The 23,990-nt window shown below is 38.1% G+C and overlaps 3 protein-coding genes across 3 annotated transcripts in view; 1 reads left to right on the plus strand and 2 right to left on the minus strand.

Moving 5' to 3' along the window:
• LOC139974739 (von Willebrand factor A domain-containing protein 8-like) overlaps nt 1-11,957 on the plus strand; it is a 37,632-nt gene extending 25,675 nt beyond the window's left edge. Inside the window, exons 33-44 of the mRNA XM_071982121.1 lie at nt 213-429; nt 1,090-1,171; nt 2,436-2,634; nt 3,526-3,637; nt 4,519-4,628; nt 4,844-4,890; nt 5,739-5,847; nt 7,555-7,680; nt 8,527-8,685; nt 9,073-9,171; nt 9,723-9,961; nt 10,750-11,957. Coding sequence (XP_071838222.1) covers nt 213-429; nt 1,090-1,171; nt 2,436-2,634; nt 3,526-3,637; nt 4,519-4,628; nt 4,844-4,890; nt 5,739-5,847; nt 7,555-7,680; nt 8,527-8,685; nt 9,073-9,171; nt 9,723-9,961; nt 10,750-10,858 — 1,608 coding nt within the window. The 3' untranslated portion in view covers nt 10,859-11,957. The remainder of the gene's footprint in view (nt 1-212; nt 430-1,089; nt 1,172-2,435; nt 2,635-3,525; nt 3,638-4,518; nt 4,629-4,843; nt 4,891-5,738; nt 5,848-7,554; nt 7,681-8,526; nt 8,686-9,072; nt 9,172-9,722; nt 9,962-10,749) is intronic.
• A 3,101-nt stretch (nt 11,958-15,058) lies between these two features.
• Nucleotides 15,059-16,258, minus strand: LOC139975459 (4-galactosyl-N-acetylglucosaminide 3-alpha-L-fucosyltransferase FUT6-like). Its single transcript, XM_071983457.1, has one exon. The coding sequence runs from the start codon at nt 16,256-16,258 to the stop codon at nt 15,059-15,061; it is 1,200 nt and encodes a 399-aa protein (XP_071839558.1).
• Nucleotides 16,259-22,060: 5,802 nt separating this feature from the next.
• LOC139975460 (4-galactosyl-N-acetylglucosaminide 3-alpha-L-fucosyltransferase FUT6-like) lies at nt 22,061-23,245 on the minus strand. Its single transcript, XM_071983458.1, has one exon. The coding sequence runs from the start codon at nt 23,243-23,245 to the stop codon at nt 22,061-22,063; it is 1,185 nt and encodes a 394-aa protein (XP_071839559.1).
• Between the last annotated feature and the right edge of the window lie 745 nt (nt 23,246-23,990).

Here is a 23,990-nt window from a genome sequence, read left to right on the forward strand (position 1 = left end):
GATGTAATGTTTGTTATCGTAATCAGTTTCACATTTTTTGCTATTTTCCTCTTTATTAATTTCAAATATTTCTCAAGTGTGACAGCAAGCAACTTTAATAGTCCCTTCCTTGATATTTACCTCATTTCACAAATTCTAAATCATGCTTTCAAGTGTAACTTTCTTGCTAGCTCTGTGATAATTTCTGTAAATTTTCTTTCCGTATTCCATAGTCAACGATTGATATCTACAGTATCCCCAGAGAGGAGGAACCAAAGACCCCCAACATGGGCCCTAAGAACAAGTTTGATCCCCTAGAGGCATACCGCAATGAATCCTGGAGACCTAGCCGGATGGTCACAGAGGTACCACCGGTCATACTGCCCAGCAACGCTCAGGTCGTAAAAGTCGTGCCAGGTGGAAATGTGCCGAAAGATATGCTCACAAAAGGTAAACAAGGGTTATGTCTTGTTGTTTTGTTATCAATTGTTTTAGTCATGGAACTCTTCCACGGTTACCCTGATATTTCCCTGTGCAAGCTTATATGTTCCTATACAATGTCCAATGAATGGGCTACTTTTGCTTTGGCAAGTTGTCAAAGTATGTTTCCATGGTAACCAGTCGCAGTAATTTTCTAATTTTCATATCAAACTCCATGTTTAAAAATGACAACATCCTCCTTCAGGGGAGGGGGGGTTTAAATTTAAACACCAGGCCAGAATCAATCTATGTCCCAATAGTAATAGAAAAGTCTGGCTGAATATGGAATACCTCATGTTTGAGAATGGAATCATCACATGTGTCCTTGCTCAAAAACTACAAACATACACCATAAAAATAAAACAAAATAAACAATTTTAAGGGGTGGGGGTTTGGGTGTGGAGTGACTGGCAGGAGGGAGCAAGAATAACATCTTGTTTATTATGAAATATCTTCTATTAAAATGGTCCATTTTCCATTAACTTTACCCACATTTTTCAAGTACTTTTCATTATGATAGTAAAGTGTTGGTCTGGTTGAAGAAAGACACTAAACTGTCAATAGAAATTGCTTTCGATATATTTGATTTTTATTCTGCTGACTTCTCGTCTCTCTCTCTTTTCTTCAAAGAGCAAGCTTTGAAGAAAGACAGTCTCTACCTTGAGGTCAATGACCTTGCAGCTCATAACGTCAAATACATCCCCATCCCAAGGTCAGTAAACTTAAGTCTTCAATAAACCCTTCAGGTACCATGTCAAAAGTAGGGCGCCTGATGGGGGCTATGGCATCCTGCAACCCCCTGGCTGCATAGGACATAGTATTTTGTGCTCAGCAGTTTCACACTATAGATACTGCAGGTCTGTAGAGATTTGACACAGTGACTAAAAGTAGCAGGGTGCATTTCTTATCGATATTCCCACTTCCCAGCAGATTCACCCAATTTACAAGTCCAATGTTCTGTACAAACTCTATAAGGTTAGTCATCTAGTCCAATCAGTTTGCAGTTTGCCGATTGTTACCGTCAGCATTGTATGACAACAACTTCAGCCTGATTCCTATAGGCAAAATTAGGCTAGGCTAGGCTTGGTACATCTGTTATGTGTGTTAGGTAATAGGTGTAATGTAATAGTGTTTGTGTTGTACCTTTGACATACATTCTCAAGGTTTTTAAGACATAATGTTTGCAGATGTCTTTATCTCTCCTTTGATGATGGAATATGGTACCATCAGATTGTTGTTAATTCACCCGCAAAGTACTGCTTTTATTAGTCCTTTCTTGTGGTAGTTAATTCGACAAAACAAACATTAAATTCTTTGGCCAAGTGTATTTAATGATGAGTTGAATTATGCCGCAAAACACAGCTAGCTGCTCAAATCTTATTTGAAAAGGACAAAGAAATTTTAGGCTAAAATGGGATTCGAACCAGTAACCACAGGATTTGTTTAAGTTCTGTGCTTTTAAACTGAGCAAGGTTATCCATGCCAATTAACCAGTTATTACACCCCAGTTTCATTTAAAACTGTAGTGTTATACGCTTAGTCCTTCAGATACTAAGAATAACAAAGAAAGGACGAACACGATTCTTCTATTTATGTGTGTTTATTGAATGAGTTCAGCGATTGTTGATAACAAGCGGTGTGAACATGATCTAGCATGAGTAAGCTGTATCTCAAAGCTCACAATGCAAACACAACATAAAGTACTTTATACAGATACTTCAAAGTGATTTCATTACAAGTACAACCCAGCAAAATCTGCTGGGAGAATGGATTTTCATGAGAAATTCAGCTTTTTAACTGAGCAAGGTTATCCAGGCCATAAAACCAGTTATTACACCCCAGTTTCATTTGATACAACCCAGTAAAATCTGCGGGGAGAATGGATTTTCAAGAGAAATTTGGCTCTTAATGTATTACAGTTCAAAGTAAACCAACGATCATAGAAAACTGACTCTCGGAAACCATGATCTTCACAGTGCACACGTCAATTATCACGGTCAAAACTGGTTGGCTGCCCACCAAGCGCCCTTGCAGGTCGGCAAGACACCTCGAGATTCCGTGGTCACGGTGGATGCCGGCGGTAGCGTCCGTGTCTGGGAGACTGGGAGGACCCAGCTGTTGGATTCGTTACAAGAGTGGCATGAAATGATTGGAGAAGATGGCAGACCAGTGCAGGTAAAGAAGAATATGTTCTGTGTTCTGATTGGTCCATTCCTTCTTTCTATCAGAATCGAAACTTTAAAAAATGCAGACATTTTTTGCACCTATGTGACAGTCCAGGACAACCCAAAAACATCCCATAAGGAGATTATTAAGTGCATTTACCTGACCCCTCACTCACCCCCCCCCCCCTCCGTTCCCACATCAGGGTAATCGAGAGGTCATACCCTTCCCTTCTGTAAGGTACATTTTATAACAACACTGATCATAGCATTTTTTTGCAGGTCCTCCAACACCAAGTAAGGGGTGGGAAGGGCCATGTCCCCACCCCCAATAATGTTCATAGCAATGATTTTCACACAAGCTTGGTGTTGCTGTAGGCAGTGCTTTCAACTTATTTCCCCCAACCCCTCCAATCTTAAACCTGTGTCAGAGGTGCTTTTTTCTGCTTTCAAAGTTCCAGCTAGATGAAATGAGGAAATAAGTAATAATTCTATTGTTAATGTAAGAAGTTTACCATTTCTAAAGTAATTATTAACACTACGTTTTTGAAGTTCCGAAGAAGAACATAAGTAGACAGCAGTCGCTTTAAATTCTCCTAGATTACAACATATAATCAATATGAAGCTGGAATTTTTTTTACCAAATTATCAAAACTTTGAAAAGTAGTAATAATAATATATAAAAAAATGGAGTGTGGTTTGATGGTAGCCACCAAAGTTAAAATCTCATAGAAATTATTAAAACATATTTCAAATATTCTTCTATAACTATTGACACATTGACAATTGACAGTAACTTATGAAAGAACAGATGTCATCAAGCAGTTGAAGTTTTTTACCCACAAAATGTTATCAAATAGTAATGATACACATTTGAAAGTATCCTTCAAATACTTTTTTTCAGCTGACAATTGAGAGAGAAAGCAATTCGATGGACTTTCCCGAGCCAAAGATGGGAAAGATCGATCCTGCAAATCAACCTCACGTGGGAGGTGGTATGTGGGCAGGAGGGACAGGTAGGTACACAGACCATCAGTGGAACCCTCAGCAGGGGGCAGATCTAGAGAGGGTACCCAGGGGACTACACCTTTCTACACCTTTCTACACCTTTTCTGATGTTTGGGACGGAACTTTAATAGCCACAAACATATCATTTTGATTATAACTAATTGATTGAAGTACGTAGTGGAAACAATTTTAAGCATGCTGTGAGCAGGTCCATCACTTACATTTAACAGATTTTTCTTATGCAAAGCTCTTTTTTAGTAGTAGTTTATCTACCGGTTTCATAGTCATCGATATGTCAGTAGTTTAATAACGATCAATACTTACTAAAGATCAATGGTTATATAGCAATCAATATATCAGCAACAACAAAGTGATTCATATATAAGTGGTTTCATAGTGATACTTACTAAAGATCAATAGTTGTATAGCGATCAATATATTAGCGATCAATGTATCAGTAATATCACAGAGAATAATATAGAAGTGGTTTCATAGCGATCAATACTTACTAAAGATCAATAGTTATTTAGCGATCGATATATTAGTGAACAATATACCAGTAATATCACAGTGATTAATATATAAGTGGTTTCATAGCGATCAATACTTACTAAAGATTAATTGTTATATAACATTCAATATATCAATAATATTCACTAAAGATCCATATTTGTATAGTGATCAATATATCAGTAATATCAAATTGGTCAATATATTATTAGTTTTATAGGGATCAATACTTACTTAAGATCAATAGTTATATATAACATTCAATATATCAGTAATATTCATGGGATGTACTTACTAAAGATCAATATTAATATACAGGACAATACTTTGTAGCACAGTGATCAATTTATCAATAGTTAACTAATCGCTCTCTTGGCAGGTGGCAGAGGGACGGCCGGTCTAGGGGGTATGGGAGGGCCATATCGGTTGGATGCCGGACACGATGTAAATCAGGTCACTCAGGTACAGAAGGACATGGTACCAGAAGAGGTAAGACCAGTTCTTCTAGTCATTTGTAAACTTTGTTCTCGATGAGTTAGAAAATGACTGTATTACATTAAAACAATAAGTAGTTATTGTGGTAAACTCAAGTCAAGTCACCTATAGACATGTTGAAGTTTTTTTGTCACATTTGGTCATTTCATAAAAAGCAAACTCAAAAGAAAAATGCGAAATTCAGCCTTCTATCTTCTGTTTGCCATCAGGTTCTAAGGGCTGCACGAGAAGTGGCAAAAAAGGCTTTCAAAGATCGGTGAGTCGTTTTTTTTATTAAGTTGCTGATACTCTTCCAGCAAAAGCACGTGAATATATGAATTTACTATATCGGTATGTAAGGTGTGATAGAGACGAGATACAAACATGAGTAGAAACTCTCTGGTCTTTGGCACTGTGCCATTTGGGGGTGGGGGGGTTGGGGTCGGGGCAGTGTTAATGACATAAGGGAGACATATACAGATCAGTTAATGGACATTTTGAAGCCACTAAACAACACATACAACATGGAAAACTAGCTTCCCAGCGTAATTTACAACTACTGCAGTATACCTGGTTTTTTCTTCTTCTGTTTTTATTTCTTTCCCGCTTAACCTTGTAAATTTGTTGTAGTTATTATACCCTTGTTGTGGGATATGTCTGCTTGTAACAAGTTTTAAAAGGAATATCTGAATAGATGTCTAATACAATGAACATTTGGATTTATCTATTTTTCTTGTCTTTTATCATTTTCCTCCAAGACTTTCTACTTTAAAATTGGGATGGATCACAAAATGACCGCACCATATTCATTGGAGTATTTTTAACCTTCATATGCCCTTAAAATATTAGAATTTAGAATGAAAAAAATAGAGCAAAGCGAAACAAAGCATTTTGTTTTTCCGTATGCAACTATGACATCACAACTTCAAGTTCAAGTATTTTGTTAAAAACCATGACAATTTTCAAGTATCGATATCTTTGAAAATGGTACGTAGGAATTGCTTGCAAATTTCACCAAGGATGCTTAATAATAGAATATGTTACTCTTTTGTCAGTCACAATTTAATGTACACTGGACTATCCTTTCTAATGAGATTGTGCAAACAAATTTTTTCTGCTCCACAGATTGAAAGAGATACAGATGTCGGAGTTTGATGGCGAAGCTTATAAGAAGCTTTCTGAGAGGGTCCAGAGACAAGTCAAGATGTTGAGAGTGACCCTTGATTCCTTACAGGTAAGATAAAAAAATTATATATAGATATGTATATATATAAGGGAAGCAGTGACCATTCCAGATATGCTAGATTAAAATATGATGGAAATGAAAGACAAGGCTGGTAACAATATCTGCTGAGAAGTCTTTGTAGGTGAAGATCTTAAAATAGGAGATCGTGGCTTTTTAATTTTTGAAATTGGTTACCTTTGACACCATAGACAGTGAATATATTCTGGTCAAAGCATATAAAAATGTCCTGAAAATTTTAATACCAAAAGATAGAAAAGTTACTTTAATTAGGGCCATATTTCTGACATCTTCTACTGTCATGTATTGCTTTGATGCTGTTTACAGACTTTATAAAGATTTTTGTCATATTTGCACCTTTGCCATGTTGATTGTGTCTAGACATCAATTCTTGTGGTGAACTTTGAGAAGAAAAGCCAACTTTTGAACTACATGTTTAATTGATGCAAAATATAGTTGAGTTTAGAAACAGTGGAAAATGTCCTCTTTCTCTCTCTGTTAACATTGCAAGCAGAATATTATTTTTATGATGGCATAAAATAATGGGAGTGTTACTAGAGGATGTCATGACAGAATTCTTGCTTAGCATTGTCAAATTGTAAGTCCCCTCCCTCCCCCTACCCAGTGGCGTAGCTAGAGGTTTTGGCGCCCGGGTGCAAGAGTAGAAAATTGCGCCCCCAGCCCCCACTACTAGAAGAAAACTAAATTGCACACAAAGCGCACAAACATTTTGGTGAAAGTCGTTACAGCCCCACCCTAAATCACATTGTGCTCCTACGCCTATGATATTTCCATCTTTCGAAATCTACTGCCTTGGAATTGTATACTGAAATACCCAAATTTTTGTGACATGTAGTCATTACAGAATACAGAACAGAATAAAAAGAAAGAGAAAACGGTCGAAATGGACTGAAAAGAAATCACAATCTATAAATTTGCTAATAAAAACAACTACATTCAGTTCAGATTCTTATTAGAAACTGGAAAATATTCATGCCTGACGACATACATCAATATCTTCATGTTTTACTAAAAAGTGTTTATTTATATTAATCTCATTCTCCCATTTCGGCGCCCACTAAACCCGGCGCCCGGGGCATGTGCCATCCCTTGACCTCCCCTACCTGCGCCACTGCCCCTACCCCAACCCAACCCCCACATACCCTGTTCCTTCCCCAATCTGCATCTCCACCTTCAGGCATGACTTAAAAGTACCCATAAGCTTCACTTTATTTACATTCCTTTATAGCTTACCTGTCCCCTCAAAAAAACAGCACTCTCTCATTTGCTGTTTACCCTGTTCTGTCTCTCACTATATGTAATGTATCCTACCCCAGAAACCTTTAAAGCAGTGGTTCTCAAACTTTTTAGATGACCGCCCCCTTCGACCATCTTGAACTGTCCCAATGCCCCCCCAACCCCCTCCCCTCCCCTCGACTTCGCCTTATTGTGCCCTAAATCGCTGCAGTGATGTGTCGTAATCGCCAGGGACCCCAAAATCATCATCATCATCATCATCAATGCCCCCTACTCCCCTTGTACCCTGTAGTGCTCCCCCTTAGACTTCCCAACACCCCCAGGGGGGGTGGCAGGGACCACTTTGAGAATCACTCCTCTAAAGATAAAACAATTTTATGATTGTAAAACTTCTTCAATATTTATCGTCATCATATTTTCATTTATTTTTTGTCATCATAGGCCAAAGGCAAGGAAAGACAGTGGCTGAAGAACCAATCAGCTGGCGATCTCGACGACTTGAAATTAATCGAAGGTCTGACCGGAGAAAAATCTATCTACAAAAGAAGAGGAGAAAAAGAACCCGAGGTAACCAAATGACAACATATTTGTCTCTCTTTTTCCCATAGTTGTTGTTCGTATAATGTTATCCACTAAGACTCATATATTTTGTGGCCAGTAGTAGCCTGTTCCTTTGACAGCTGCTAATTAAAGGGTGTGAAGACTCGCGCACAAAGAAACGTCTCATGCCAGTAATCTGACCTATTTTCGAACGAGGTGTAACAGAAGTGTTAAACACCACCATCGATCCCAGATAATACACACACAGCTTGTAATTAGTAATTAGACACTAGTGTACAGTCAATACATACAGCTACTGTCAATACCCACAACACAGTGTACATAGCAGCGATGGACATCTCAGGTCTAGATAAAAGATAACAAGGTATACTGTCTGCATTTTGTAGCAACAATAAAATAAACTTCACTTGCAAGCGACAGAAAGTTAACTTTTTTAGAGCGCGGCTTGGGGCGAGTCTTCAATGCCTTGAATCGACAAAAGTTCTAACCAAAAATATTCATCCACACATTCTGAATTTCCAGTGATCTCTGTTGTGGGTTGTGAACTTGTGGGCACTGGTCATTGTGAAATCTACAGTCAGCATGTTGATTGCAGGTATAACGACCATGCTAGTTTATGTTTTGTTTGATTGTGATGAATTCTCACCATTTATTCATGTTTTCTTTTCATGTAAACCGCATCAAGTTATTTAGTAGTCATAACGACTAATACCCAACCCTTCACATCTTCCATATGCTACAAAGTCAGGTATGGTCACCCACCCTTTCCTCAAAGTACAACTGGCTTTTTTCCCTTCAAAAGAAATCCCATCTCAATAGATCATCGATTTCTTCTTTTTTCTCCGTTAATAGATGGGCAGCCCTCAAGAGAAGCCCAAGAGGTTGCGGTTGGTGGTGGATGTCAGCGGGAGCATGTATAGATTCAACGGTTACGATGGTCGGTTAGATCGAACCCTGGAGGCCATCCTCATGGTCATGGAATCCTTTGAAGGATATGAAAAGAAATTTGTGGTAGGTTCCACCTTCAATCGATTTGCTTCTTCGCCGTCGTCCTAAATTTTGTTATATGTGTAAGGTGTCTGTACTTAGTATGACAGGTCTCAAAATTGTCAAACTTGCAACAAGATTAAATTTCAGAGTTTGAGAGTTTGTGCAGAGGCTGCATAAGAGGGTTCAATCTGGAGAAGGGGGGCACAAATCTTGGTCACTTGAATAAACATTCTTGAATTGGTACTATGTGCATCCACATTTGGCATACTTCTGTGTACACAATATATCCCCCCCCCCACCCAAGTCCCCCACCCTTCTCTTGGTTGGCATGTGGATATAGTATTTAAATCTTTCTCATTCCAAACAAATTTTAAACTACTGAGATGTTTGCATTTTTTTTATAAAAAGTATGAAATCGTCGGTCACTCTGGTGAAGATTTTGACTCACAGTTCATAAAAGATGACAAGCCACCAAAGAATAACAAGCAACGTCTGGACACCATCAAAGTAAGATACTTTATGTTTGTCTGTTGTTTTTGTCCAAGTATCTACTACAAGTTCACAGGTCTCTCATAGTTGTCATGGTTTCAACAAACCGTAGCATTCTCACAAGTTTCACAGACTTTTAATCGATCTGGACAAGCTACATGCTAAAACTATGCCGGTGTTGTGTTTCATCGCCATATTCCATCTCTCAACAGTTTCAATGTCCTCGTGTAATATTCTATTTTAACAGTTTCAGTCCCATTTCTTATATGCAAATTAAGCTTGGCTAGGCTTGGTATGCTATGCTATGAAAGTGTAGTAGGTCTAATCTACAGTACTGGGTGATCGATTGCTTAACCTCCAATGACTATAAGAGTGTCCATTCTGACTCTTATATGCAAATTGAGCATCAGAGACCTAGTTTCTGGTCAATTGTATTTGGTTGCAAGAAAAGTTGAAATTGCAAATGCCACCATCTGCTTTAATATACTGGTTATCGATATTGGACAATATTCGTCATTTTCTAATTCCAAAAAAAAAGAAATTAATATTTTACCAAATTTTTTTTTTAGACAATGCAAGCACATGCTCAATTCTGCATGAGTGGTGATATGACAGTCGAAGCCACCAAGCATGCCATCGCTGACATCACAAAGAAAGAAGCCGACGAGCATTTTGTCATCGTCCTCAGCGACGCAAACTTGGACCGTTACGGAATCAGACCTCAACATTTTGCCCGGGAACTGACAGCAGATGAAGAAGTCAACGCCTACGCCATCTTTATTGGTTCCCTAGGCGACCAAGCTGAAAGGTCAGTCTTGAAAAGCAGCTTGTATATGTTGTTTCACATTTCCCAATGAAATGGCAAAGTTTCATATTCAGGGGTAAACTTGGAATGTTGGAAAATAAAACTGCTTTAGTTTATCTCATATCAAAAGATATTTATCAATTGTGAGAAGATGTTTAGTATAAATCGACTTTTGATTTCTTGGACTGCAATTTTTCAACATTCACGGATGTGGTGAAAATAGCGTACTTTGCAGAATTAATGGACAAAGATTGTAGATTTGATCAAATGATCTTCTTCAGTGAGTAAATATGTAACAGTGTGTGTTTTATGGTTGATTAAATCCTACAAAGAGGTAATGAATGCACACAAGACAGTGTTGTAGTGAGAAACTAGTCTAGGAACTAGAAAACAGAGGATTTGAGATGGGGGCTGTCAGAAGAAAGAAATGATTTAGGGCAGGGTTTGTGAGCAGGGCCGAATAGGCCTACCTGTTTACCAACTTGGAAGGCCGAAGACCCCAAAATTCATTTCGTCAAAAAATTGTCCTAGTTTCGTAGCAATGCTGGTGGGATCTCTGAGCCCGTAGCAAATTATGCCCCAGTCTGCTCCTGGGTTATGGAATGGGCTCGTGAAAGTGAACACACCATCGCTGGATGATAACAGTACTTCTTTATTAATTTTTTTTTTTTGTGGAAAAGAGCAAAGACATTTTAATATGACCAGAAACAAATTGCGGTTCTAGCCATAAATTTGTTTGCTCTAACTCCATCATTCATTAACTAATACATTTTTTGAACTTTTTTATTCAGACTTGTGAAGAATCTTCCGGCCGGGAGAGCGTTCGTTTGCCTGGATAACAAGAACATACCCCAGATCATGCAACAGATATTTACATCCACGATGCTGTCTACCAAATAGAAGTCTCTATCAACCAACCAACTGCTCACTTTCTCACACATGGTTTTGCCTGAAGCACTTGTTAACGACGTGTGCTTAAAGAAGGAAGGAATCTGATTGTATATTCTAAATTATTCTCATGGAGGGATATATTGACTTATTGACAAAATATATGTTTGAAAGTTAAATATCCATCATTGCAACACAAAGACCCTATGAAACACATACAATATACATAATTAATATCAAAGTTTATGAATGTGAGGGAGAACTGAAGAATCAAATATTTCTCCTGCCAATGAACACAGCCCCATACCTGTTTCTAAGCCAATTAGCCAAAATAAATGTCAGTGAAATTGAAATCAATAAAACAAAGAAATATGTTTCATTAATTCAAAGGAGTGGAAAATAAAATGAACAACTTTTGGAGGTGTTTGATGGGGGATGCTTGACTTTATAACGATATATTTGGGAGACATTTTGCTAAGAAAGGTACACGCTACTCCCTTTCAACTAGTTTCCGTTGTGAAAAAAAAGTCTAATTTTATTTACGGTCATGCTGACATGGTTAACTTTATTTCTATTTTTTGTATTATTGCTATCAAAACTCTTGTTTTGATAGCGGTGGGATTTTTTTTCTTTGAAAACTCCAAAAAGTCTTGGCAATGTCAGGATACTTTGCTTTTGTACTGTTCGGCTATCACACAATCTCAAAATCTAAATATTTTCCGTATATGAAAGGGGCACTACATAATGGTGCAACCACATGAGTTTGACCTCTCCTTTACGAAATGGTTTTGCTTAAGTTATTTTTGTAAGTTTTGAACTTAACCTCATTACTTGAAACCTAGCCTGTAGAGGAAATATAGTCGTCTGTTTCATGGAATATTTTTAACTCTTAAAACAGAGTGGCAAATTACTACGTAATTTTTATTTGAGTCAACAAATTTAACTGTTGGCCTTAAGTCCTTTCTATAATCGTGGAAGGCGGATGGGGTTCATGAGTGATGAGATATTTAGATAAGAGGAATTTTGTTTGTTAAATAAGACAAAGAGATCAGCTAATCTAAATACTCTCAACCTTAATTCCAAGTCGTACAGTCATTTGATAGGGTCTGGGAGGGGGGGATGGGTGGGGGGGGCATGGGTGGTGTTAGTGTAACAAATCCTGCCTATTTATGAATATAATGTAAATATGATATAAAACCCTAATCGTGTCATAACTTTATAGATTATTATAATTTGAGGATAATCTAAAAAAAAACATTTCTTTGATATGGTTCAAAGGCGATGAGGCGAGATTGGTAGAGAGCGAAAAATGTTTGTTCATCAAGATTGTTAAATATTAACAACTTAATAAAGAGTGGAATATAAAACACAATGATCAATTGAACGGATGATGTCTTTGTTATTTGTTCTATGTTTCATCAGAAGCGAAGGGTTTCATTATCTGTGAGGCAAACCCCCCCCCCCCCATTCCCCCACACCAATAGAAGCATGGAATGTTCATACATTAAAGAGTCCATGACCATTATAAATTATTATATACATTTATGTACACAGGGTGGGGTGGGGATGGGGTGACAACTTCAAATATTTGCTCCTGCACCCACTCTTCCCTATGTACTCCTGAGAGGGTAGTATTGCCAGGGACGGGTCAGCCCGTCAGCCATTTATCGCGTAAAGAGTTTATGCTGAAAATTTATAAGATTATCTTTAGAAAGCGAAGGAAAGGATGTATCCTGTTTAAGTTAATGTGTCTCGTAGTGAGTGAGGGTTAAAATGTTCCTTATATTTTACGATGATATCAGTCAGAGGACGATGTTTCTGTTTTCGTAATTAAGGGTTGGTGTAATAGTGAACAAAATAAGTTGAATTTCTTTTTAGACCATGAATTTGGGTGTAAGAAATTGACCGTATGTTTAAAACAAATATTAGGAATGGTTTTGTTCCTCTGTCTACAGGGTTTTATTTTTGGTGACTCCAAAGCTAACTGCCTGGGGTAACGGGGGGTTATTCTTCCGTGCCAATATTGATGTGGTCTGGTCCATTAACTTTTTAGACGCCGGATACAGGGATCCTACCTTTGACACGTGCCAAAAGCTGAGTAGTTTCACTCCCGTCTATAGCGACTACCATGTGGGCGGTGACTTTCTGAAGGCTGTCATAACGCGTATTACACCAGTGGGTGTGTCCTATACGGAGAGCAGTGTCAGTTAGAAAAAAAGGGGGTAGGATTCCCTGGATAAGTATCCAGGGGGTGTAATTATGTCCATGTATGCATTTCTTTTATATGTTCTTTTACCAATAATCAGTGAAACATTTCGTACTAATAAATCCATGAGAATTAAAAGCAGAGTGTTTGCGTGGTTTCTGGATTATCACTTGATTGTTACTTTCTAGAAAGGGTCACTATGTGTCACTTGTGACAATTTCGTTTTAAACTGTTATATCAGAGTAATATCTGTCATAAATAAATAAATAGATAAAGGGGCACCACATAATTGTGAAACCACATGTGTTTGAACTCTCCTTTACGAAATGGTTTTGCTTAAGTTATTTTTGTAAGTTTGAAACCTAGCCTGTAGAGGAATGATAGTCGTCTGTTTCATGGAATATTTTTAACAGAGTGGCAAATTACTACGTAATTCATTTGAGTCAACAAATTTAACTGTTGGCCTTAAGTCTTTTCTATAATCGTGGAAGGGGGATGGGGTTCATGAGTGATGGGATATTTAGATAAGAGGAATTTTGTTTGTTGAATAAGACAAAGAGATCAGCTAATCCAAATACTCTCAACCTTAATTCCAAGTCGTACAGTCATTGGAGAGGGTTGAGGGGGAGATGGGTGGGGGCATGGGTGGTGTTAGTGTGACAAATCCTGCCTACTTATGAATATAATGTAAATATGATATAAAACCCTAAGCGTGTCATAACTTTAAAGATTATAATAATTTGAGGATATTCTAAAAAATACACTTCTTTGATATGGTTCAAAGGCGATGAGGCGAGATTGGTAGAGAGCGACAAATGTTTGTTCATCAAGATTTTTAAATATTAACAACTTAATCAAGAGTGGAATATAAAACACTATGGTCAATTGAAAAGATGATGTCTTTGTTATTTGTTCTATGTTTCAACAGAATTGAAGGGTTTCATTATCTGTGAGGCACAACTCCCCCCCCCCCATTCCCCCACACCAATAGAAGCATGGATTGTTCATACATTAAAGAGTCCATGACCATTATAAATTATTATATACATTTATGTACACAGGGTGGGATGGGGATGGGGTGACAACTTCAAATATTTGCTCCTGCACCCACTCTTCCCTATATACTCCTGGGAGGGTAGTATTGCCAGGGCCGGGTCAGTTGCCCCCCCCCCCCACCACCAGTGAAGTGAGTTTTCTCCTTCCTCTGGCTGGCACTAGTTCTCTAGTTTGGTTTATGCTTCCGATCTGAAAAATAATTTGCTCGTCTACTTTTAATACTCCTACTTTACTCCCATTTATGGAGTCTGATATTTACTATTATTTTGCTAACCTGCAGGAGCTCGATCGGGTTAGCCTACCTCCCCCACCCCCCCACCACCCTCAGTGTCACTAGTCTCTTCCCTGTTCTTCCATTTTAAATTCTCTCGGTCATCAGATATTGGAATCACCAAAATTATTTTTGATACCTTCAAGACATGAAGGATTTTAAATTGTAAATATTATGTAAAACAATGCAGATTGCTCCTCAACTTTTCAACCGGCAAGATCATGGGTAGCGTCTATTCTCATTCGAACTTGCTATATCATTTTGATGTAACACCGTCATGATCAAATGACTATAGTCCAGGGTGGAAAATGCATCAAGCCGATAACTTGTTGGGGCGAGGGTCACGGAGGGGGTCACGTTCTCTCCTTATATGACTCAAACGTACCTCAATGAAAAGTTTATTTTTTTCATTTTTTGTAAAGAAAAAGTTCGCTTCTGTTAGTTCTCAATAAAAAAAATATCCCTTTGTTGAGAAATTTAGACAACTGTAATTAGAAAGGGTTGCAAGATTAAAAAGCAAAGCAACTAAATTTGTTTTCAATCTGAAATCAATTTTTATTCAGTAACATATCAATTTCTTTCTGACATGAAATCACGACATTCTCCAAAATACACGTCACGTCTCGTTTCGTCAAAGTTGATTTTTTTTTTAAATTGTTTATCTGAAGTCAATTTTTATTCAGTAAAAAAAGTCTAATTCTTTCTGACAGTCACGACAGCCTCCGAAAAAAACGTCACTCATTTCGTCATACTGGAATTTCTTACCAGCTCTAGCTTGTTTCACCGTATCTGACATTCTGCATATTGAGTTGCAATGGTGGATCCGGTCCTCCGGATTTCTCCGTTTGGTTACGTAACCAAGTCTCCTCCAGTAGTGATATTCATTGTATTCGATCTCGCTAGAACCAACTTTAGTAATGAAACCTGCAAGTTCCTCTAAGGATGAAAAATCTTGCATAAATATATAAGATTTTGGTGGCGCTATTCTATCATATTCTTCTCGAGTTGCTCCGTAAACCACTGGTACTTGATTATATTTCAGTAAAGAGTCCCAAAATTTTTCCGTTATGTACTCAGCGCAACAGCTATTTTCCAGAATGAGAGAAAATTTATGTTCCGTCACCGCTTCCGTGTATTCTTCACCGTCGAAGCGACCATCGCCACAAGTACCATACATAGTGATATTTATATGTTCCTTTAATGCATATGCAAAGTCCCTTCTTTTATAATGCCTCGGTGACAGAGGGCAATGCGAACTGGACCATCGGATGAGTTTACTCTTCTTAGAGTACCAATTCACAGAGCCATTTTGTTGTGTGGCATACTTTGTATAAAATCCGTAAGGGGTTGGAAAGTCAGATCTGCTGTGGTAAGTAAACGATAAATTGTACACCATTTTCATATCGTCCGGTGGTCGGACGGCTACGCAAGTTAATGGGGACTCATGTGTACCCAGTACCCACAGTTGTGAGGGACTTCTCTCTCTGTGGTACCGCCGCCAGCTTTCCAAGGTCATCCCATGCCTTGCTCCAATGGTGAATATCACGGCGTCGGCGTCCTTTATGCCACGAGTATCATTTGTTACGTAATACGGGTCGCCATTACAGTCACAATGTTCTGGAAATCTGTGATGACTGAATTTGCCATATCCTATAAAAATCACGTTGAAGAGGTCCTTGTCACTAGTTGGCTGTACGACAGTCTGGTCGGAAATCGCAGAATTTTTCGACCTAATATCTAGATCGAAATTCTTCCAGACACTTCGTGGTTTTACGAAACTGTCGCTACTTAAAAAAGGTAATACAGCTTTGTATATCCATGGTACGCACAAGATGGCGTACAAACTGCAGATAAAGAAGATACATTTATAAGAAGCCATGTCCGTTCAAATCATGAATGTAAATGACAAAAAAAAAAATAAACTGCCCTTAACAGTTCCTCACGTAATATCTCTACAGACGAAATACCTTTCCTGTATTTCCTTTTTAAACTGTTTTATCAGAGTAATATCTCTGTCATAAATTCCCTTTTAGGCTCATAAACTGTGATAATAATGATAGAGTTTATAGGTCGAAACCATCGGCCTTCCGTTCATGTCATTGTATCCGATGGAAGGAAAGAAACTAATTCATTAAGTCAACATAAATCCGAAAAGTAAAGATAATCTTTCCAGCATACAACCAATTCAACTTTAACAAATTTCCAAATTGAAGATTTCGCAGACGCGGTCAGTCACTTCTGCAGATTGATTGTCTTATGCACTCGCTTTATCCAAGTACTTCTTTGCTGAAAATATTGTCAATTTTAGAATTGAACGGAATATGGCTACAGTTAAACCCAATTAAGTTGTTCACTATCTTAAAATGATGAACAAAATATGTTGTGACACTTTAGTTTAAGGTCACAATGCAAGCTGCTGGCTATACTTCTGATATGGTATATCATAAATGCATGTTAGGCCTATCTTGTTCAACATGTCCAATGTACATATATAGGCGAATATTTATATGAAGACACAAAAAACACGCATTTCGTAACAATATTCGGTGAGCAATGGAGCGTGATCGTTATATAGGCTTATTAATTAACTCTTTAGATACCGATATTCAAACCGCAGTTAATTATTACTATTATTATGAAGTTGAACTTAATAGAAAGAATTTCATTTCTTCTCATAGCAACTTCAAATAGTTGACTGCATCTTATCAAAGCCATATTTAACATTAGCCAGTAATACTCTCATATCGGTGCCATTGTTACCAGTGGCGTAGGAAGGTACTTTTGAGTGGGGGGGGGCTGAAGACTGATGGCCGGCCTGGGGGAGGGGTCTAAGGGTAGGGGATTTTTCACTGGGGGGCCGGCGCCCCCAGCCCCCCCGGTTCCTACGCCCTTGATTGTTACAGTTTTAATAACATATAGCTTAAGCTAAAGAAGGGAGACGCGGCTATTTTTTTGTACTCTTCTTTGGTAATAGTAGGCCTATCGTATAATCTCTGCTCCTTCCTGTCATGTAGGCTACTTAATATATTTGGGAGTTTGGTCACGTTGCTGATTTAAATTGTTTTCTAGTCTGTTTCGGGTAGTATAGTTACCACTACATTAAACATCAACTCCGGTGCCGGAAGCATGTTCCATCAATCGCTGCTCGAATAATGAAACATTAGGTTGTTTTTGTTGTTGCTATGGAGACAGGGTTGTGTTTTTAATAACATACTGTAATAGGACACTGACCTGTTCACAAAACTGCACTTGAGGGGCAAAAATGTGTGTGTGTGACATGCGTACGTGGAACGTCCCGCATCTGCATTACCATTAGACGTTAGTGTGAGTATATTGACCATGTTAAAAGAAAATGTTATAGCCAAAAGGGACTATGGGAGCAGCACTGTCCTAAAATTGTTATGTGGTCCGATGTACACACACAAAAATGTTGCAAAAAATGTTGCAAAAATGTTGCAAAAAAGTTGGCAGTTTTTTGCATATAAGCAACCTTGGATGACCTGATGGTTTTTATCAAAAATGTTCTCCTCGATGTGCACTCTGTCCTAAAATTGTTATTTGCTCCAATGTACACACACACAATGTTATTGTTAAAAAGGTATCAAAACCAACCTTTGGCCCCTCATAACTTGAGAACTGGGTGTCCGATTGACTAAGCGGGAGTTAGTTTCCTCTATATAGCACACATAGCTCTATCTTATATCAAAATATTGACAAATTTTTTTCTTTGCCCAATATCTCCCAAAATGAACATATATTTCAAGGTTTGACCTTCCGACCTCGCGGGAGATTCTTCAAAAATGCGGGAGTTTTTTGGAAAATGCGGGAGATTCGGACAGGTGGGCGGGTGACGACCCGAAAATGCGGGTGACCCCCGCCCAAAGCGGGTGACTTGGCAGCACTGGATAACTTCGCGCAGGAACGTCGCACAGGGGTCAACCGATGGACAATATTGATCAGAAGGTACCTTTGAGATTCGAATATGGCTACGAAAATTCAAATAACCAAAGAAACTAATACAGGTCACCAGAGGTCAACCTAAGGTCAAAGATAACCTAGATGCAGGTCGACTATTGAATTACTATAGCGTAACTCCCAACCTTGACGGACTCTTTGTTCTCAAGTTACTGCAAAAATACTAGTTTTTGACCCCTAATTGACCTTGGATCACATGACCGTTATGTTTGGAAACGATCCCTTACCCCATTCACAACTACTCCCAAAATATCAACCACGTCGGACCCTGTTTTTAATATTTGGGGTTTTGTCCTCTAACTGACCTTTGGTGACCTTCACAGGCACCAAAAACAGTAGAGCACACCTTCTCACTATGGCGGATCTATATACCAAGTTTGAGTTCAGTCCAACTTTCCCTTGTTGAGTTACAGTGTACCCAAGCAAGTGTCACAAGATACACACACGCACCAACCTGACTACATAGGTTAATATGCTAAAGCAAGGAACCAAAAAAAATGGTTAAGGTGCCTCTAGTCTCCCTTATTCCTGACATCTACATATGTCGAATTAAATTGACATACATCAGTTTCTCCTGCTCTGTTTGGATAAAATTGACATATGCAGAAGTAATTGACGTATGTCGATTTAAATTTGACGCATGTCGGCTTTCGGTCGTCTCATTGGACGACCATTGTCACATGCCATTCTCTGGTGCTCTGAATGGAAAAGAACTGACATATGTGAAAAAAAAAATGACATAACTGTCAAATTAAATTGACATATGTTGACTTATGGGCACAGTAGACGGCACTAAAAACGATTGTCCAGATCAGCATGTAACCCCAATATTAACAAAGAGATATACACACAAAAAACAACAGCCAACTAATTGATGTTATTTATTTAAATACACACAAAAAATGCACGATTTTATTTTTGTCCATTTAAAATTTGACAGAAAAAAAAATACATTTGAATTAATGACATGGGTTTAGATTCCATATTTGTTTGACATTGTTGAAAAAAAAAGAAGGAAAAAGACAATATATTACATACCAAAAGAACGTTACAACATGGTGGTTTCCATGCAACTTCAGATATGAAACAAACAGGTAACAACAGGGTCACTCGCCAAGTCAAGATCAGCCGCAATTAATAAATGTTCCCGACTGGAATCACTGGCTGAACTTTTTGGCAGAAAAATTCACAATTTCAGAAGATATTCGAACACTTGGGTAAAATTAGTGACATGACTTGGTTAAACATTGCAAAGCATGGTCTGATCAGAAACACCACAAATATTGTTTTATTCCTCAACATAGTTACTCCTATTAATGTTTTATAGTATAAAAACAATCGAAGTAACGAAACCCTTCATAGATCCGGCAAAAACCCTTTGTTCTCCCAGACGAAGCATTATTTACCGTTCCTTGACATCAATGGATGCAAGATTTTCATCGCACTGTACGTTACCTTTCACTATATGACGCAAATAAAATGATGCTGGGCCAATGTTAAAGCTAGGTCAGAGTGATGCTTGCAGCCCTGTGAACTTTGAACATTCAAAATGAGCATTTCTATTTGCTAAAACATGACTGAAGGAAAGTTGATTTTGATATGGAAAGGGACCAGAGAAGGCTGTAAAAGAAGTACAATTTGCAATTTCTATCGACTTATATCAAATATCAGGTATTTTGGTGGTGCATTGTGGGTACTTGGATGGGTTTTCTACAACAACAAGAAAGAACCAAACCAAATACACAAACAGTAAACTTTGCGTATTGATTTGATATTAGAGCTATAGTAAACAAAATGATATTGAGGAAGGCCTCATCTCAAACACCAGACAAATAAAGTCGGTTGGATATTTCTTCTTTGAAAACTCCAAAAAGTCTTGGCAATTTCAGGATATTTTGCTTTTGTACTGTTCGGCTATCACACAATCTCAAAATCTATATATTTTCCGTATATGAAAGGGGCACCACATAATGGTGCAACCACATGAGTTTGACCTCTCCTTTACAAAATGGTTTTGCTTAAGTTATTTTTGTAAGTTTGAAACCTAGCCTGTAGAGGAATGATAGTTGTCTGTTTCATGGAATATTTTTAACAGAGTGGCAAATGACTACGTAATTCATTTGAGTCAACAAATTTAACTGTTGGCTTCAAGTCCTTTCTATAATCGTGGAGGGGGGATGGGGTTCATTAGTGATGGGATATTTAGATATGAGGAATTTTGTTTGTTGAATAGGACAAAGAGATCAGCTAATCTAAATACTCTCAACCTTAATTCCAAGTTGTACAGTCATTTGGAGAGGGTCCGGGGGGAGGGGGGAGATGGGTGGGGGGCATGGGTGGTGTTAGTGTGACAAATCCTGCCTATTTATGAATATAATGTAAATATGATATAAAACCCTAATCGTGTCATAACTTTATAGATTATTATAATTTGACAATAATCTAGAAAAAAAATTCTTTGATATGGTTCAAAGGGGATGAGGCGAGATTGGTAAAGAGTGACAAATGTTTCTTCATCAAGATTGTTAAATATTAACAACTTAATAAAGAGTGGAATATAAAACACTATGGTCAATTGAAAGGATGATGTCTTTGTTATTTGTTCTATGTTTCAACAGAATTGAAGGGTTTCATTATCTGTGAGGCACAACTCCCCCCCCCCCCATTCCCCCACACCAATAGAAGCATGGATTGTTCATACATTAAAGAGTCCATGACCATTATAAATTATTATATACATTTATGTACACAGGGTGGGATGGGGATGGGGTGACAACTTCAAATATTTGCTCCTGCACCCACTCTTCCCTATATACTCCTGGGAGGGTAGTATTGCCAGGGCCGGGTCAGTTGCCCCCCCCCCCTCCACCACCAGTGAAGTGAGTTTTATCCTTCCTCTGGCTGGCACTAGTTCTCTAGTTTGGTTAATGCTTCCGATCTGAAAAATAATTTGCTTGTCTACATTTAATACTCCTACTTTACTCCCATTTATGGAGTCTGACATTTACTATTATTTTGCTAACCTGCAGGAGCTCGATCGGGTTAGCCTACCTCCCCCACCCCACCCCCCCACCACCCTCAGTGTCACTAGTCTCTTCCCTGTTCTTCCATTTTAAATTCTCTCAGTCATCAGATATTGGAATCACCAAAATTATTTTTGATACCTTCAAGACATGAAGGATTTTAAATTGTAAATATTATGTAAAACAATGCAGATTGCTCCTCAACTTTTCAACCGGCAAGATCATGGGTAGCGTCTATTCTCATTCGAACTTGCTATATCATTTTGATGTAACACCGTCATGATCAAATGACTATAGTCCAGGGTGGAAAATGCATCAAGCCGATAACTTGTTGGGGCGAGGGTCACGGAGGGGGTCACGTTCTCTCCTTATATGACTCAAACGTGCCTCAATGAAAAGTGTTTTTTTTTTTTTCATTTTTGTAAAGAAAAAGTTCGCTTCTGTTAGTTCTCAATAAAAAAAATATCCCTTTGTTGAGAAATTTAGACAACTGTAATTAGAAAGGGTTGCAAGATTAAAAAGCAAAGCAACTAAATTTGTTTTCAATCTGAAATCAATTTTTATTCAGTAACATATCAATTTCTTTCTGACATGAAATCACGACATTCTCCAAAATGCACGTCACGTCTCGTTTCGTCAAAGTTGATTTTTTTTTAAATTGTTTATCTGAAGTCAATTTTTATTCAGTAAAAAAAGTCTAATTCTTTCTGACAGTCACGACAGCCTCCGAAAAAAACGTCACTCATTTCGTCATACTGGAATTTCTTACCAGCTCTAGCTTGTTTCACCGTATCTGACATTCTGCATATTGAGTTGCAATGGTGGATTCGGTCCTCCGGATGTCTCTGTTTGGTTACGTAACCAAGTCTCCTCCAGTAGTGATATTCGTTGTATTCGATCTCGCTAGAACCAACTTTAGTAATGAAACCTGCAAGTTCCTCTAAGGATGAAAAATCTTGCATAAATATATAAGATTTTGGTGGCGCTATTCTATCATATTCTTCTCGAGTTGCTCCGTAAACCACTGGTACTTGATTATATATCAGTAAAGAGTCCCAAAATTTCTCCGTTATGTACTCAGAGCAACAACTATTTTCCAGAATGAGAGAAAATTTATGTTCCGTCACCGCTTCCGTGTATTCTTCACCGTCGAAGCGACCATCGCCACAAGTACCATACATAGTGATATTAATATGTTCCTTTAATGCATATGCAAAGTCCCTTCTTTTATAATGCCTCGGTGACAGAGGACAATGCGAACTGGTCCATCGGATGAGTTTACTCTTCTTAGAGTACCAATTCACAGAGCCATTTTGTTGTGTGGCATACTTTGTATAAAATCCGTAAGGGTTTGGAAAGTCAGATCTGCTGTGGTAAGTAAACGATAAATTGTACACCATTTTCATATCGTCCGGTGGTCGGACGGCTACGCAAGTTAATGGGGACTCATGTGTACCCAGTACCCACAGTTGTGAGGGACTTCTCTCTCTGTGGTACCGCCGCCAGCTTTCCAAGGTCATCCCACGCCTTGCTCCATTGGTGAATATCACGGCGTCGGCGTCCTTTATGCCACAAGTATCATTTGTTACGTAATACGGGTCGCCATTACAGTCACAATGTTCTGGAAATTTGTGATGACTGAATTTGCCATATCCTATAAAAATCACGTTGAAGAGGTCCTTGTCACTAGTTGGCTGTACGACAGTCTGGTCGGAAATCGCAGAATTTTTCGACCTAATATCTAGATCGAAATTCTTCCAGACGAAACTGTCGCTACTTAAAAAAGGTAATACAGCTTTGTATATCCATGGTACGCACAAGATGGCGTACAAACTGCAGATAAAGAAGATACATTTATAAGAAGCCATGTCCGTTCAAATCATGAATGTAAATGACAAAAAAAAAATAAACTGTCCTTAACAGTTCCTCACGTAATATCTCTACAGACGAAATACCTTTCCTGTATTTCCTTTTTAAACTGTTTTATCAGAGTAACATCTCTGTCATCATTAAATTCCCTTTTAGGCTCATAAACTGTGATAATAATGATAGAGTTTATAGGTCGAAACCATCGGCCTTCCGTTCATGTCATTGTATCCGATGGAAGGAAAGAAACTAATTCATTAAGTCAACATAAATCCGAAAAGTAAAGATAATCTTTCCAGCATACAACCAATTCAACTTTAACAAATTTCCAAATTGAAGATTTCGCAGACGCGGTCAGTCACTTCTGCAGATTGATTGTCTTATGCACTCGCTTTATCCAAGTACTTCTTTGCTGAAAATATTGTCAATTTTAGAATTGAACGGAATATGGCTACAGTTAAACCCAATTAAGTTGTTCACTATCTTAAAATGATGAACAAAATATGTTGTGACACTTTAGTTTAAGGTCACAATGCAAGCTGCTGGCTATACTTCTGATATGGTATATCATAAATGCATGTTAGGCCTATCTTGTTCAACATGTCCAATGTACATATATAGGCGAATATTTATATGAAGACACAAAAAACACGCATTTCGTAACAATATTCGGTGAGCAATGGAGCGTGATCGTTATATAGGCTTATTAATTAACTCTTTAGATACCGATATTCAAACCGCAGTTAA

This window comes from Apostichopus japonicus, chromosome 10 (genome assembly GCF_037975245.1).
Source record: "Apostichopus japonicus isolate 1M-3 chromosome 10, ASM3797524v1, whole genome shotgun sequence".
NCBI lineage: Eukaryota > Metazoa > Echinodermata > Holothuroidea > Aspidochirotida > Stichopodidae > Apostichopus > Apostichopus japonicus.

Bases quoted from the DNA above. Each gene is read 5' to 3' on its own strand.
- LOC139975460 (XM_071983458.1), bottom strand. From the start codon at position 23,245: ATGGCTTCTTATAAATGTATCTTCTTTATCTGCAGTTTGTACGCCATC.
- LOC139975459 (XM_071983457.1), bottom strand. From the start codon at position 16,258: ATGGCTTCTTATAAATGTATCTTCTTTATCTGCAGTTTGTACGCCATC.